Genomic DNA, 17,312 nt, shown 5'->3' on the forward strand with positions numbered 1-17,312 from the left:
TAGGAGAATTGTTGGTCAGAAGTCCCCTGAAAGCGGCGTATAGTTGCTTAAAGTTAAATGGTTAGGTAAATATCTTCATACTCGTGCACAAAACTTGAGAACGTGGGAGTTTCAGCCCATGAATGCCGAAGAAGAAGATAGTCAGAAGACCTCCTTCATGTCAAAACTATCGGACGGTCTGCCAGCCATGGGTCAGACCAATGCGTCAAATAAAAACTATGCATCAATATCTGAGGCCTGGGAAGAGCACTGTATACACTGCAGACATGTTTGTATTTCAAATGCCTTTTACACATGTCGGTAGGACATGTAAATGTATTTTACTGATTTAGACGTGATAAAAGTAATGTATTAAGTTTACATGCAATGATTAACAAGTGAGTAGCACTAACATGATTTGAAACATACACTCCCATGTAGTCAAGTTTATCTTCCCCGTTTTTCACCAGATTGCTTGTGTCCTTTTGGTCATGACAATTCATGGCAAAATACTATTTCTAATCAACAAGTCAGTGTTTCTCCTGAGAGTGATTTTGTTGCATCACTTTGTGTCCAATTTTTTTAAACATGTACAATCTGTTTCCAGGGCATACCAGCTGAGTGACGATGAAGAAGATACCAAGCGAGTTGTTCGCAGTGAAAAAGACAAAAGGTATGGTAAATCAAACATTTGCTGTTAATTAGTTTCTTTTTCCTCCCACACAGAATCATGGTGTCTCCTATGCTGTTCCCAGGAGATTTAACTGAACAATCTAATGAAGCAAGGCTAGGTCTCATCCGCTCAAGCCATGCTATCTTTCGACACAAAAGGGGGAGTGATTTGCTGATTATTAATGCAGCCACTTTAAAAATCAAGTATTTTACTTGTAAAAACCTCAAAATACTAGAAATCAAATTGGCAACCGGTCGTACCTATCGCATGAAAGGCTTTGCTTGATATGCTCACACACATATGCTCTCACCTCTTCCCCTTCTTTTAGCTTACAATCAAAGTTTGTAAGCCACAACAGCACATTTGTAAGCCCAGGCCGACTTTCATGGTCTGATTTGGAATGTCGTGTGGGACCTGTTCCTTCATTGATTGATTGATTGATTGATGACGCACAGTCTATTTCATTGAACTATTTTCAATGATGACAGTCTATTACATGGAACTGATTTCTTCCAGGTGTGGGACCTGTTATTTTACCAGTAAAACCTGAAAATATCAGAAATGAAACTGGCAACTGGTCATACCTACCACATGATGTTTTGTATGAAAGGTTTTGCCTTGTCTGCTCATACATACACACACACACCTTCCTTCTTCTAGCTTACAATAAAACCTTGTAAGTCACAACCGCACATTTGTAAGCCCAGGCAGACTTTCATGGTCTGATTTGGAATGTCGTGTGCAACATCGACATGGCTGACTTCTGTTTGCTGTTATGTTTCTTCACGCTACAGCATGTGACATTGGCTAGACATTCTTTTAGAATCACTCGTTTTTCTCATCTGGTTATCGATATTGTTTATAGAATGCAAAACGGGTTTATCTGTATAATGTTCTTTTGATTAATGTGTGCTCCTTTTTGACTCACATGCGAAGCAAAAGTGAGTCTATGTACTCACCCGAGTCGTCCGTCCGTCCGTCCCCCCCGTCCGGACGTCCGTCCGGAAAACTTTAACGTTGGATATTTCTTGGACACTATTCGGTCTATCAGTACCAAATTTGGCAAGATGGTGTATGATGACAAGGCCCCAAAAAACATACATAGCATCTTGACCTTGCTTCAAGGTCAAGGTCGCAGGGGCCATAAATGTTGTCTAAAAAACAGCTATTTTTCACATTTTTCCCATTTTCTCAAGTTTTTGAGATTCAATACCTCACCTATATATGATATATAGGGCAAAGTAAGCCCCATCTTTTGATACCAGTTTGGTTTACCTTGCTTCAAGGTCAAGGTCACAGGAGCTCTTCAAAGTTGGATTGTATACATATTTTGAAGTGACCTTGACCCTGAACTATGGAAGATAACTGTTTCAAACTTAAAAATTATGTGGGGCACATGTTATGCTTTCATCATGAGACACATTTGGTCACATATGATCAAGGTCAAGGTCACTTTGACCCTTATGAAATGTGACCAAAATAAGGTAGTGAACCACTAAAAGTGACCATATCTCATGGTAGAAAGAGCCAATAAGCACCATTGTACTTCCTATGTCTTGAATTAACAGCTTTGTGTTGCATGACCTTGGATGACCTTGACCTTGGGTCAAGGTCACATGTATTTTGGTACAGCAGTCCCTCTCATGAACGGACACCCTTGGGCCATAGCAAAACTGTCCGTACATTGCAGGTGTCCGGTCACGGGAGGGGTGACCACACCACCCCCTCCCCCATACACACACAGAGACACACAAACAACAGCATTGAGTCTATGCTAATCACTTCTTGTGGCTGCTAAACAATAAACTCCTAATACTTCTTTAAACGTTCTGTAAAAATGATTTGTATGAAAAGTGTTGAAAAGAAGAGATAAAATAAATCCTCAAGGCAGTGAACACACTCACCATGCACTGACATACGAAAGCAGCCACACAAACACAGCACAGAGGAGCGTGTGCAGATGCCTTGCAAGAATAAGCTTGAAGACCAGTTTGAATAAATAGCAGCAGATAGAGCTGCATGTCATAATCATGTACAGTGATGTACATTTTAGTCGGTCTCCGGTCTCTGACCGATCCAATTTCCCCAGGACCTATAGCTTTAACCCCAGCAGGACACAGGTCCGATTAACCTACAGAAGAAGTGGTCAAGGGTCCGATCGTTTTTGACAATGAAGCGGACATGCGGACTGTTCAATTTTCAAGAGGAAAGCTTGTTTCGGTTTTGCCAAGCGAAAGTAAACACTGCGTGAGGAAAGCTGGTTTCGGTTTTGCCAAGCGAAAGTTTGCACTGCGTGTGACCAGTTTGTTGAGTGAACGAGGCACCATATGGGATCTGATTCTTTGAATTAATTTATCCTCAAGTTGGATCAAGAAGAAAAAAAGAAAACCGAACCCATATGGTGCCTCGAGTGCATTCATTGGCTCAGCAATAAATCGTTGAGAGAGGATTCAGTGCACAGAACTTGGTGTGTACGGCTCGAAGAAACCGATTGTGTGTCAAAACCCAGGACATGATCCTGAAAGCAAAACTTGAGGGACCCGCAGAACGGTCAGATGCCTACCTGAAAAACATTGTCGACACTGAGATGGGCAGTGAAAAAAAACCGACAACTGTTCAAATAACTTTGAAATGTGATTCAATCCTTTGAGTATCTAGACATTACAGTCGCGGAAGGTGGAAGAATTTAAACTGAAAAATCTTTTTAAATGCGGTTTTACGAGTCGTGTTTTTGTCCTATTGAAATTGCAATCTCAGGACACTGTGTCCTATTGATTTTCAGTCTTCAGGACAATTGTCCTAAAGGCTGCTAAAAAAATGTACATCACTGCATGTAATTTATTTTCATCTTGTCTGGCTTTATTGACTGCATGCCGATCATGTGGCATGGCAGTGACTTTTCACTCTTCAGTCGGAAATACACTGTACATAACACAGCTCTCACTCTCCCTCACTAAATGCCTACCCCAAGCCGTGACAACTGATGCTTGGAAATTGTGTGGAAGAGTACACCTCTCTATTTCTCTCCAATGCTCTTCCTGCTGACATGCAGTGACACCGGACACCCCACCGAGTTTAGCCAGCTACCCCTCCATCCCCCCCCCTCCCTCCCTCTCTCTCTCACTCCCTCCAGCCATGTACTGTTTGGGGCTGTGGCCAGAGAGGTCAGCTCCAACTGTTCACTCAGAGCAAAACCAGTTGACTGTGTGTAACTTTTGACAAAGCAAGACAACTGAAGGGTTCACAGATTAGGCAACCGACTCATGGTCAAGGCTGAGGGGAAACAAGAGTATCTTGTCAATGAAAGAGGTTACACACAGAGCCGGTTTTTCACTCTCTTTCGCTCAGGACCTTCATCGACTGTGGTTTCTGTTGTTTACGTCAACAGACAAGAATAATGAGCACAGTGCAGTTTCATGTTGGCATCTTCGCATGTACTCCACTTCTGACCAAAACTACCCCCCCTCCTGATGGGTACAGGTGCACTCAAGTTACCAGTGACTGTCGTCACGCCATTGTGGCTGTGATCTTTGTACCAAGAGCCGGACTGCTCTGTTATCGATTTTGTTGTGGTGAAAATTTGACGATGGTCTGTCCGTACATTGGAGGTATGACCTGCTGTTGGGACCGAAAATGAGTGTCCGCGTCCACGTTTTGCAGGTGTCCGTTTAAGGGGGGGCAAATATAGAAGGAAAACACTCCGTGCCGAGCAAATGTGTCCGTACATGTCAGGTGTCCGCTCACGCCGGGGGCCATACATTGCAGGGACTGCTGTAGGAAAAATGTGTAAAGCAGTTCTTAGTGTATGATGTCATTGCTAGGTTTAGTTATTTGACCTTGACCCTGAAGGTCAAGGTCATGTAAAGGTCAAGGTCAAGCATGTGAGTCGTATGGGCTTTGCCCTTCTTGTTTTTCTTTCATTTGTATGTTACTTTGTGTGAATCCGGGAGACGTGATTTTGGTTGTTGATGCTGAAGCTGTTTGGTTCTTCTTTTTCCAGGTATGATGATCTGCGAAACATCATCAAGACAATGCGCAATCACAAGAAAATCAAAGACATGGCCAGTGTCTTGACAGGTACGCAGATGAATGTTTTTTGTATGTCATTCAAATCTTGTCATGGACTGGGTTTATACTTTATTGGATGTAATTGTTTGAAAAGTACAGAACTTTGTTGACTGCAACACATGTGAATTCTACGTCATCTCAAAGTCAATTTTGTCATGAGGTGTTTTTTTCACCTATTGTCCGGTTGCCAGCTGCTTTTTATATTTAGTCAAGTTTTGACTAAATATTTTAACATCGAGGGGGAATCGAAACGAGGGTCGTGGTGTATGTGCGTGTGTGCGTGCGTGTGTGCGTGCGTGTGTGTGTGTGTGTGTGTAGAGCGATTCAGACTAAACTACTGGACCGATCTTTATGAAATTTGACATGAGAGTTCCTGGGTATGAAATCCCCGAACGTTTTTTCATTTTTTTGATAAATGTCTTTGATGACGTCATATCCGGCTTTTCGTGAAAGTTGAGGCGGCACTGTCACGCCCTCATTTTTCAACCAAATTGGTTGAAATTTTGGTCAAGTAATCTTCGACGAAGCCCGGACTTCGGTATTGCATTTCAGCTTGGTGGCTTAAAAATTAATTAATGACTTTGGTCATTAAAAATCGGAAAATTGTAAAAAAAAAATAAAAATTTATAAAACGATCCAAATTTACGTTCATCTTATTCTCCATCATTTTCTGATTCCAAAAACATATAAATATGTTATATTTGGATGAAAAACAAGCTCTGAAAATTAAATATATAAAAATTATTATCAAAATTAAATTGTCGAAATCAATTTAAAAACACTTTCATCTTATTCCTTGTCGGTTCCTGATTCCAAAAACATATAGATATGATATGTTTGGATTAAAAACACGCTCAGAAAGTTAAAACAAAGAGAGGTACAGAAAAGCGTGCTATCCTTCTTAGCGCAACTACTACCCCGCTCTTCTTGTCAATTTCACTGCCTTTGCCATGAGCGGTGGACTGACGATGCTACGAGTATACGGTCTTGCTGAAAAATGGCATTGCGTTCAGTTTCATTCTGTGAGTTCGACAGCTACTTGACTAAATGTTGTATTTTCGCCTTACGCGACTTGTTTTCTTTCTTTTTGAGCTCCAGAGATAATTCCTCAGATTTTGCATCCTTTTTTTCTTTCTCAAAAATGTTAGGGGGTGGAGGGGAAAGTGGCATGCTTTCACGATTTTCAGTGGGTTTCTTTTTGTTGTTGACAATTTCATGATCTCATGCCCAACAATGCAGTTGTTACTTACACACAGTGGTACTGTTATGTTTTCTGATATATATGCAGGTTGTATGTCGGGACAGGTAGGAGAATGAAAGTGGAGACCAAACATAAGTGTAGTTTTACTGTGACACAGTATTTAGTATGATGATTTTGTTGGGTGTGCAGACTTTGAGGGTCTGTGCAAGTCGTACGACAAAGCACGGAAGGTGGTGGACAGGGAGGGCATCCCGCGGTTCTACCTGCGCTGTCTGGTGGAGCTCATGGACTTCGTCAACGAGGTACGCTTTTCAACATTTGTAATGTTTCCAGGCTTTTTGACAGACATTTCTGACATGTTTGTGTCTCCTGTGAACAAGATATCTTTTTCAAGTTTTCTCATTGAATTTGTTTCAGCGTCAGTTTCTATCTAAGTATTGATGTACAGAATTAGAAATCTGTTTGTTTATCAGAATGAAGAGCTTGCTTTCTTTATTCCCTTCAAGATAGACTTACAAGCCCTAGAGAGCTCTTACTCGGAAGTATTATACAGCAGTGCCTATGATTTGATGCCCTTTTGATGGGAGGATACTAGAAGTTGAAGCGATCCCTTAGTCTGTAAACTTGATCAATATACGAGTACCTGTCATGATAGGACAACAGCCATGTTAGGAATCCTTTGGCTGATCCCAAGTGTTGTTCTCTCTCACAGATTTCACTTTATGTCAGAACTGGCCTTGATTGCACAACAAAATAAAGAGTTAGAAACATTATTATTACAGTATAACCCCCACGATAAGACCTAACAACAAATCTGAGAAAAGCAGGTGGTCTTGAAATGGAGGTAAATCATCGGAGGTTAGGAACAGAAAATCTTTTTTTTTAAAAGCCAGGTTGATAGCAAACCAGGCATGGGAATTCTCACAGGATCCGAGGATTTCCAAGTAAAGCTACACATTTCAGAGGGGAAAAAAATTCCTCTTCCGAAAAAAAAAATTGAACAAAAAAGACAATCTGCCTAGTATGACCTATGTCCTTTAACTAAAATGATTGTTGGTTACTGGCAATACAAAACATGTTTTGCTGTGTAAAATTCACTAAACATACTCCCAGAATGTGCCAGATTGAACAGATTCTAATGTATATATATATTTCCAAAAACTTCTGGACCCCCCTATTTTTCAGAAATTTGTCTTTAATTCAATTCCGATTCGTGCAAACTGTATTTGCTGTGTGTTGCTGCCAGTGCTGGGAGGACAAAGAGTGGCGTGAGAGCATCAGCAAGAGTAACGCCAAGGGACTGACCACCCTGCGTCAGAAGCTGAGGAAGTACTGCCGCGACTTTGAGACTGACATGACCAAGTACAGGGAGGTAAGACTCGCATGCTGATGCTAGACTAGATGAATAGGTTTAAGTTTGTAGCATGTTTTATACAGGGGTACCTGTGTGTAAAAATGCTTGTTGATGTGGGTTTAAAGGACATAATTATTTATAATGGTACCTATGTATATTATGCTCATCAGGCCTGAAAGTGGCGAGTATTTTACTCGCCATGGCGAGTAGAAACATGTAACTCAACTGGCGAGTAGAAATGTTCATCTACTCACCGAATGCGAGTCAAGTTGCTGAAACAAATTGTTGGTTTGGCTAGTAAAAGTTTGCTCTCTGGCTAGTAAATGTTCATAATCACTAGCCAACGGCTAGAACACCATTTTTGGGACTTTCAGGGCTGCTTGTGTATAGAAACTCACAAACATTTGCTCAGTCATGTATGCCTTGCTCACATGCACACCCTCACACACTCACTGGATCTACATGCTAACTTCAGCTATGATTTGATTTCAAAAGAATATGTACACTAAATAGGAATCCATCGGATCGAGCACACTTGCTTGCTTCTTAGTTCTACTTGTCTCGGGTAGATTATCAATATTTTTATATTGAACATTTCAGATATTTCAACCTTAGCTAAGCTAAACTTTTAAGCAGTGAAACGTAGCTTAATCTTAAGTGAAACTTTGCACTGTAAATTGTGTTTTGATAGTATGTATGTTTCTTTCTTGCAGAATCCAGATGAGGGTGAAGACGAAGAAGAAAAGGAAGAGAAGGGAGAAGAAGGTGGGTCTTTGTTAAATCGAGGGGTGGGTTTCATCCAAGACAGAATTGTTTCTCCCTAAAGCAGAGAGAAAATGTAAGCTTTACGCCCTCACGGCAAAGCCATTAGGGGCATGTGAGACGGCTTTGTATAAAAAAAATATTTTAAAAAAATAAAATTTTCTTGGTAAAAACCCTAAAGCAGAGTATGACTGCCTACCTAAATGGCAGTGCAAAAAAAGCTGTCATACAAGTAAAAATCTGGCTTGTGCGAAACAGAAGTGGACACAGGAGTTGCAGCCCATGAAAGAAGAATTGTTTAGAAATGCATTCCTTATTTGGAGAAGGTGGTGTTTAAGGTATGGACAATAAGAATCTTCAGGAGTGAGTGGAAGAAAAGGGAAGTTTGATATGTGGGGAGGAAATGATCATTATGCCCATGACAGAATCTGAATCTTTTCGGAGACAACAGTGATGTGGATTATTGTGGGGGGGCATGATATTTTTTATTTTTTTTTAATATTCAGTTGTATGGGTTGGAGTAGAGGGAACCTGTAACTGTAAGGGTAGTCTTCAGTTTTACCGGGTGTTTTCAGGGAAACTTAATCACAGTAAGGGTCAACCACTTATAGTAGTAATGGAAGGAAAGGGGGGGTGAAGGTATTTGTCAGTGTGTACATGCATTTGTATTGTTTGACAAGAGGATGAACACAGTACTTTGCTTTTTCAGGTAGATCAGGTGATGAATCGGACGAAGCACCAGCTAAAGATGAAATGAAGCCTATGAAGGCAGCCAAGTTTGTGAGTACTTTTATTTTTCTCTGTCGGTTGTTTTATTTGCTGCCTTAGCCCAGGAACAAGACAGGATTTTGGAGAAACAATGCTATCTGTATTACGTTTTTCGGGGGATCAGCATTTTCTGTACACTGCACCAAGAATTTTCAGGAGATTGTTAAAATAACAAGGGTACAAGTTGGTTTTAAAGACAGATTTATATTTTTAACTGCTCACTCATATTTTTAGACTGTATGTAGTCATTGCCAATACATTTGTTTCAAAACTATACAAGTTTATTGGAGAGTATGCTAGTTTTGGTTCGTTTGTGGTTTAACCCTCACCGGATCATACTTTAGACTACTCAGTCTGGTTGATGTGGGCTGTGTATGACCATACTTTCTCAAGAAGGATTCAACGCAGAAAGTATGGGTCGCACACAACCCACACCATCTCAATAAGCATAGAGGTCTTACTGCCTCTTTACAGAGTATGTGTTGTATAGGGATACTTAGTCCTTTCTTCTTCTTCGGCGTTCCAGGATGTTTGGCCTCAGGTCAGACTTCAAGTTTTGTAGCTTGAATAAAGCTAGTGGTCAGGATCAGGGAGTCTTTGGTGCCCCAGAGTTGCTCCTGCAGTGTGGCACCTTGGGGCCAGTGATCTCTTCTGGCTTCCTGGTGGAGCGGGCAGGTCTGCAGGATATGCTCCGGGGTCTGTGGGCCTGTTTCGCACGGGCAGTTCGGTGTGTGCAACAGACCAAGGCGGTGCATGTGGTCCAATTAGTGATAAACAACGTAAACATTTCATCTGAAATTCCATACGAATTGTCCACGACACACATCATCCTGACTTTGTAGTTCAAATTAGGTCATATTGTTTTTGTTTGTTTACAAGGATAACTTAGTATGGGTCAATGGGAAGGTCCTATAGCATTTGAGGATCACATGAAGTCACAATCAAAAACTCGCAACAGTTTTAAAGATACTGACATTTTTATAAGTGTTTGGGTTGTCCACAACCCAGGAAGCTGGGTGAAGCTTAACTGCGCTGCTTTGTTCTTTTAGGTGACTGCTTGGGTCACAAAATATTGAATGTGTAGCCGACTTTTTTTTCCAAGTCAAGCAAGTATCAATCAAATGAAATCAAATCAAATCAACTTTATTATCTCACATGGAGAAATGTTAGCGGTGGTACATATGACATAAAGTATGGTTGTTCTTCACTGGCAAGTACTATCCCTCGAGATTTGTTCATGCTAAAAACCCTTTTGAACAACATCAGCACAAGTGCTGCTTTTGTTTTTTCTTTTTGTTTTTTGTTTTCCAGTGTTTTCCCAAAGAAACCTCCATATGCGAACGTTCGACTTTGTCTTGCTGTCTTTGTGTTGGTGAGTACAGAATTCTCTTGTTTTTCAACATTTTGTTTTTGTTTCCTGTGCAGGTGAAAGATCGTGAGTTTGGGGAGAGAGATGAAGACGAAGACAGCGATTTCTGGAACGAAGACTCAGAAGACGAGTCCTCCAGCTCAGACGAAGACATGCCTGCGACGGGCAAGCTGACGGCCGAGTATTTCTTGAAGTCGACGACGGAGCAGGAGGAGAAGAGGAAGAAGGAGAGGAAGAAGGAAAAGGCCAGCAAGAGAGATAAGAGGGCTAAAGACGACGACGAGGACTGGCGAGTAGTTACGTCCGGCGCCCCGCTCATCATGGTACGTTGCAGGCAAAGATGAATGTGTGCGAGGAAGGGGTGCGGAGAGAATACAGTGGAACCCCGTTTTAAGACTCCCTCCTTTTTCAGACCTTAGTTTCTCAGGCTTTCTGTTTTTAACCTCTGTCAAATTAACCCCATCTTAAGACTCCCTCCTTTTTAAGACCTTAGTTTCTCAGACTTTCTGTTTTTAACTTCTGTAGAATTAACTCCATTTTAAGACTCCCTCCTTTTTTTCAGACCTGATAATAGTTCTACTGTACTTCTGTGTGGGTGTGGATCATGCGTGTGTGTGTTGATGTGATTGTGAATTGTTTGTGTGTGAATGCGTGTGAACATTAAGACTTGTGTGTTTGTGCATGCTCGTCGCATTGATCAGACATGAGTTAATGGCGATTGTCACATGCAAATGTGGACTGGGAGATTGTTATGTGAGTGTGTGTGTGCGTGCGTAACTTGTGCTGCACATCTGTAGACCCATGCTGACTGCTGATGTCAGATTTGGGGGGAAATAAGTGTGCAAGATCAATCTGGTGTCGTCCTTTTTCTGAAACCTCTGACATTTAAGGGGTTTTGTGATGGATTGACCAAACAATTAATTACAGTAAGTTCGTTACACATGTGCATCCAATGATGGCGAGATCAAGGTCTCATCTGTGTGTTGTGTGCTTGATGACTCCAAACATACGCTCATGTCGGCGCAATAGGCCTGTTGACGTTAAATGTGAACTCGTGGGAGTGACACATCTGTTGATGTCATGCATATGTCAGTGTGGCATGTCCGTTGAAATCATGCGTGAGTTCTGGTAGGCATGAATCGCCTATATAAGTAAATATTGTTGTTGGCGTTTCTCATCTGGGGACATCACGCTTAAGTTTTTAGTCTCTGTTGACGTCAAGTGTGCGCTCTTGTCGGTGAGAGGCACCTGTTGTCGTAAAGCATAGCCTTTCGTCAGCGTTACGCATCTGTTGATATCACGTATAAGCTCTCATCGCATTTGTTGCCGGCTTGCGTATTCCATTGTTGGCAGACGCATCTGTTCGTGACATTCCTAAGCTGGTGTAGGCGTGACATGGCTGGTGACTGTGACGTCATGCAAAATTACCGTACAGCCCCTTGAGCTCACTATGTTGACTTGACAGTTGCTGATCCTTTAAGGCCAAGCCTTTGACGGAGAGTGTGTTTGTGTCTGTATATGGATCTGTGCGGGTGTGTGTGCTGCACATCTGTAGACCCATACTGGCTGTTGGTGTCAGATTTGGGGGGAAATAAATGTGCAAGAACAATCTGGTTTCATCCCATCTCTGAGGCCTTTGGCACTTCAGAGGGTTTCGTGATGGATTTACCAAACATTTTCCAAGAACAGCCTTTTTGTACTTTGGCATCAGTATTTCTTTGGGCCATAGTAACACAAGTAGGTCTTTTGTTCCACGCCTTGCTATTCTGCATATGCCAGGGAATGTGTTTGACGCTGGCAGTAGACAGAATGCTCATAAGGCTTATTCCAAGAAAATCATTCAATCCATGCTTATTTCATTGAAAGCCCATTCAATCCGAGCTTATTTCAGGAAAAGCCTGTGCAATGCATATTTGCAGCAAAAGCCCATGCAATCCATGCTTATTTCAGGAAAAGCCCAAGATGTTTGCCAAGGACCAGGAAATCAACCACGAGGCGGTAAACAAGAAGCTGTTTGAGATCGTGGCAGCCCGAGGCAAGAAGGGCACAGATCGCTCGCAGATGATCGAGCTGCTGCAGGAGCTGAAGACAGTGGCTGATGCCAACAACCTTGGTCCCGCCATGCACGTCAAGATCCTCTTCAACATCGTCGCCGCCATCTTTGACTACAACCCCAACATTGCCACCTGCATGCGCTCCGAGATGTGGGAAATGTGAGTGGTTTGCCTGTAACCTTAGATGTTATTGTGTTAGGATTTTTGTTCCGTTTCCTACGTGTTACTGTAAACCGCAGAATGCTAACAATCGGTGCAAGTCTAGGCAGGTGTTCCCGCAGTGGGGCACTGCGGTTATGAAATTAAAGGCCCCTCCTGTTTTTGGAACCGCAGGAGCTTTCTAGTTTGCTGTTAGGTAGATTTTTGGTTCCTCTTTCCTGTCGTGCTCTCTTTTTCTTCATGAATTCTTTTCTTTTTTCTGCCTTCTTGCTCATTCACCTGTATTTTTTCCAAAAAATCTCTTCTCTTGCCGCTTGTCTCGCGATTCATGTATAGTTTAATCTGTTAGTGTTCTGATGTAAGCCCAGCAGTAGATAGGTTAAGCCTATTTTAACATACTGGAAACTGGTAATCTTCCAGTAGGTATTAATTTAGTTTTACTAAAGCCTGCTGGGACACAAGTAATGGGTTAGTGCATTTGTAAACAGGAATCGCTTGACAAGTGGCCCCCTTCATCCCCCCCTTCCTCGTCCTGATATGGCTCTACGTAGTCGGCTGGACGTTAAGCAACAAATAAACAAACAAACAAACAAACTAGGCAGGTGTGTTAGCACAGTGGAATTTTCTCTGTTTTTCAAGTGGTAGGTTTAGGGTTCAAATCCTGCTTGAAGTGCCAAGTAGGGTTGGGTGTTTCTGACTTACCGGTCAACATATGTGCAGACGTGGTAAGGCCAAAATAAATACAATTTCAGTTTCTGGTGACAAGACCAAAACATGGTTGAGGAATCAGAAACTTTTTTTTTTTTTTTTTTTTTTTTTTTTGCTTTTGAAAATCAACACAATACAGTTATTTTGAAGCTGTAATCAACACTTTTCATATGTAAATCAATTTCCCTTCTACCACCTACATCAGGGTTAAGAAACAGTGATGACATCTTTAAAATGTTGCCTTATTTTGGATTTGGCCAACCTTATTTCCTCCTTTTGGACAATTTTCTATTGTCAGGAGGTAATGTTTGATGTGAAGAAGGAAAGTGATGGCCGTGGTGTGTTGACAGGTGTATGGAGACGATGGACACGCTGATGAAGATGCTGACAGAGATGGACGACCTGGTGGTGTCTGAGAACACCCTGGAGGATAACGAGAGTCTGGAGGTATGTCACTCACCTTGTCTACTTTACCTGCCATTCTCTGTGCGCTCTCTCTTTCCCTCTTCCAACACCCTCTTTTTGAACTGTGTTTGCTTGAGGCCTTCCTTAAATTGTTTGCAGAGTATTTTTACCCAAAATTCAGTACCAAAGCTCCGTCCAGCATTCTCTTTTCAAACTGTGTTTGCTTGAGGCCTTCCTACCCAAAATTCAGAACTAAAGCTCCATCCTGCGAGATTCGTGAAGTAGCCTTCGCGAAGTCGACTCCGTCAAATTAATATCAGGCTATGCTGGGGTTGGTTTTTTCTCTCTTCTTCGAGTCTTCTTCTCTGCATACTGTGTCTCAGGAAGAACTTGAATCTGTGTGCATTTTGTGTTTGCCTTTCCCTAGATCGTTGTGTAGTAGCAAGGGTGGGATTTCTTCCGTCCCTGGAAGAATTTTGGAAGTTGTTTTTTTTTAATACTTTTTTTGTTAATCCCTGGCCCTGGCAGCTGTTGTTAACACTCCTTTCTGTGAACAGGTCAACCACCTTTCACCATTACCAAATTGACCAAATTGAGTGACATGTAAGGAGTAGCTATGTCATGTCATCCTGGTGAATGTGGCATCTTAGTTGTTATCTATTTGAAAACTCGGCTCACCCACAACTTTATATACCCCACTTGCAGGGATTCAGAGACCTTCAGTGGTGTGTGTAAAGATGACGATCGTTGCATACGCAGACATATAAGACGTTGAAGCTGTCGGCTCATTCTCTTTGTTTATTCCGTGTGCTCTCCCTCATAGCTCAGGCAAGACTGCCCTAAAACAGCAAGGGGAAAATCTCTTCCATGTTCGCTCACTCACACATTCACACAATCACTAACTCCACGTGATTACTCCTAGCTCTGCTATGTATAGGAATATTCTCGCTCATCAATGTCGACTGGTGTTCACAATGTTACATCTCCCTTGTCATAATATTAAACAATAATGATAAACAAAACAAACGTCTACACATATTCCTAATTGTTTGAATGCAAATTAGATAGTAATTGGCAGTCAATGCAAATCCTTGCTCATAATATAATTTTCTCCACTCAATAGGTCCTCTCTCAGGCACGCACAGACGCCAAGTAAAAGCTCAAAATATAATATTGATTGCAAATTAAATAGTAATTGGCAGTCAATGCAAATCCTTGCTCATAATATAATTTTCTTTACTCAATAGGTTCTCTCTCAGGCACGCACAGACGCCAAGTTAAAGCTCAAAATATAATACTGTAATACTGTAATTACTGTCTTTCTTCTTGTTGATGGAATAAATTCATGAGAGACAGTTTATTTTTCTTGAATAAAGTTTTGTATGTAATTTAGTCGCTGTGGGGGTCTCACGGGTCTCCCGTACCTGGTGGTGTTTGGGTCCAATCCAGGTCCTTGGGCTGCGGCTTGTGGCTTGGGTTCCTCTTGTTGGACCACCTCAGGCATGAACGTCTTGTTCTGACTTGGCTGTTTTCGGATGAAACACCGGTTGCGACGGTACATGCGGCCATCGTCAGTTCGCACGTGGTACGAACGTGGCGTCTTGGCGGGTGCGGTGACTCGGGCCGGTCTCCAGATGTCATCTGGGGTCAGTCGACCGATTACCTCCGGGTTTTTTTGTTTGTTTTTTTGTGTGCGAAAAGCGCTTAAAAATAGGGTCGGTCGGGTTACCGGAAACAGACATATTTTTCTTTTTGGCCTAACAAGATGTAACTGTTGCAGGCATCGCCATACCGTGTGCGCGGCTGCATCTTGACTGTAATGGAGAGACTGGATGAGGAATTCACAAAGATGTTGCAAGCCTGCGATGCTCACAGCACCGAGTTTGTCGACAGGTCAGTTTCTTGTGGTTGGCATTTGTCTCGTGCTTTCTATTTCTTCAATTTTTTATTTATTTATTTTTTATTTTATTTTTTTGCTTTTGATTTATTTGAATTGATCATTACCTTGCTGGCATCTTGAAAGCGAGTTACATCCACGCTTCTAAGATAAGTTCATTATGTGTATCATAAGTGTTTGTCTGTCTGTCTAAGATAAGTTCATTATGTGTATCATAAGTGTTTGTCTGTCTGTCTAAGATAAGTTCATTATGTGTATCATAAGTGTTTGTCTGTCTGTCTAAGATAAGTTCATTATGTGTATCATAAGTGTTTGTCTGTCTGTCTAAGATAAGTTCATTATGTGTATCATAAGTGTTTGTCTGTCTGTCTAAGATAAGTTCATTATGTGTATCATAAGTGTTTGTCTGTCTGTCTAAGATAAGTTCATTATGTGTATCGTAAGTGTTTGTCTGTATGTCTAAGATAAGTTCATTATGTGTATCGTAAGTGTTTGTCTGTCTGTCTAAGATAAGTTCATTATATGTATCATAAGTGTTTGTCTGTATGTCTAAGATAAGTTCATTATGTGTATCGTAAGTGTTTGTCTGTATGTCTACTTCAAAGACCATTGGGTTGATGTGCTAGAAAATGTAATGTTTTGTTTTGTCAATAATAAACGTTCCAATGACTTAAATTCTTTTTATTTTGATTCTGAATTTTGGAACATTAGCCGTCTACCTGTTTTGGGGTTTCTTGGTTTCTATCCTGTACTTCACAGTCCATCAGTTTGGCTTTGTATCCTGTACTTCACAGTCCATCAGTTTGGCTTTGTATCCTGTACTTCACAGTCCATCAGTTTGGCTTTCTGGTTTTGATGTTTGTCAGCTCTCTTACAGTATAATTATTTTGACTGTTTTTTTCTTGTCGAATGTTGTCTGTATCATTGTGTCAGTTTGTCTGTGGGTGTGATGATGATATTTAGTTTTTAACGTCCTCTTAGAACCAATTGGCCTATCTTGGGACAGTGTGGGATGTGTGTGTGTGAGAGAGAGAGAGAGAGAGTGTTTGTGTGTGGATGTGTGCTCAAAGGAAGTTAACGTTAAGTTCATGTTGCACATCTGTAGACCCATCCTGACAGCCTGTGTCAGATTTGGGGGGAAATAGTGTGCAAAATCAATCTTGTTTCATCCAATTTCTGAGACATCTGCTTTAGAGGTCTCTTGAAGGATTTAGCAGACTTCTTCTTGTCGTTCGCTGTTAGATCGTCAGTCCGGACTGCAGGGCGAAACGTGCTGTCCTCTCCAAGTCCTCTCTGGGGCCGTATAGCTTCTTTTGTAGCGCTGTCTCCTCTGGCCAGGTGGTGTCCCTCAGAGCACTGTGGTATGGACAAGCCTGCAGGATGTGCTCTGCTGTCTGATTCTTGCCACACGGACATAGGGGGGAGGGAACTAGCTTCAGCTTTGTGGCCATATGATGGTTTAGTCTGTTATGTCCAGTGCGGAGTCTGAGTAGGACGACTTGTTCTTCACGTTGGAGCAGGTGGTAGTCATCTTTCTCCGCTCTGGTTTTCCTCTTGTTTTTGATGATTGTCTTTTTTTCCTTGTACTGCAGCTGGGACGTGAACTGTTCCTTTGAGGCACCTTCCTTGGCAAGTTTGTCTGCAGCCTCGTTTCCTGCTATGTCACAATGAGCTGGCACCCACTGAAGCACGACCCTTCGGTTCTGAGCAACCTGTTGGAGGGCGTTGTTGAGCTCAGTTTCTTTGTTGGCAGACAGAGCTTGGAGTGCTGACATTGCGTCTGTCAGAAAGACGACCTGAGGACATTCATGGTCTGATCCGTCAACTATTGTGGCTGCTGTCCTCAAGGCCTGTACTTCTGCACTATAGTTGGTGCAGTGCAAACCTGTGGGAATGCTCGCTGTTTGTGCCTCTC

The 17,312-nt window shown here is 41.8% G+C and overlaps 1 protein-coding gene across 3 annotated transcripts in view; it reads left to right on the forward strand.

The window, feature by feature from the left end:
* Positions 1-17,312, forward strand: part of LOC138976051 (eukaryotic translation initiation factor 3 subunit C-like) — a 31,088-nt gene that overhangs the window by 1,989 nt on the left and 11,787 nt on the right. For all 3 annotated transcript variants that reach the window (XM_070348851.1, XM_070348852.1, XM_070348853.1), the window contains exons 3-12: positions 587-652; positions 4,653-4,729; positions 6,111-6,223; positions 7,168-7,293; positions 7,989-8,040; positions 8,747-8,817; positions 10,231-10,497; positions 12,125-12,387; positions 13,446-13,542; positions 15,281-15,393. In XM_070348851.1, the coding sequence (XP_070204952.1) occupies positions 587-652; positions 4,653-4,729; positions 6,111-6,223; positions 7,168-7,293; positions 7,989-8,040; positions 8,747-8,817; positions 10,231-10,497; positions 12,125-12,387; positions 13,446-13,542; positions 15,281-15,393 (1,245 nt within the window). The remainder of the gene's footprint in view (positions 1-586; positions 653-4,652; positions 4,730-6,110; positions 6,224-7,167; positions 7,294-7,988; positions 8,041-8,746; positions 8,818-10,230; positions 10,498-12,124; positions 12,388-13,445; positions 13,543-15,280; positions 15,394-17,312) is intronic.

Source organism: Littorina saxatilis, linkage group LG9 (assembly GCF_037325665.1).
Source record: "Littorina saxatilis isolate snail1 linkage group LG9, US_GU_Lsax_2.0, whole genome shotgun sequence".
Lineage (NCBI taxonomy): Eukaryota > Metazoa > Mollusca > Gastropoda > Littorinimorpha > Littorinidae > Littorina > Littorina saxatilis.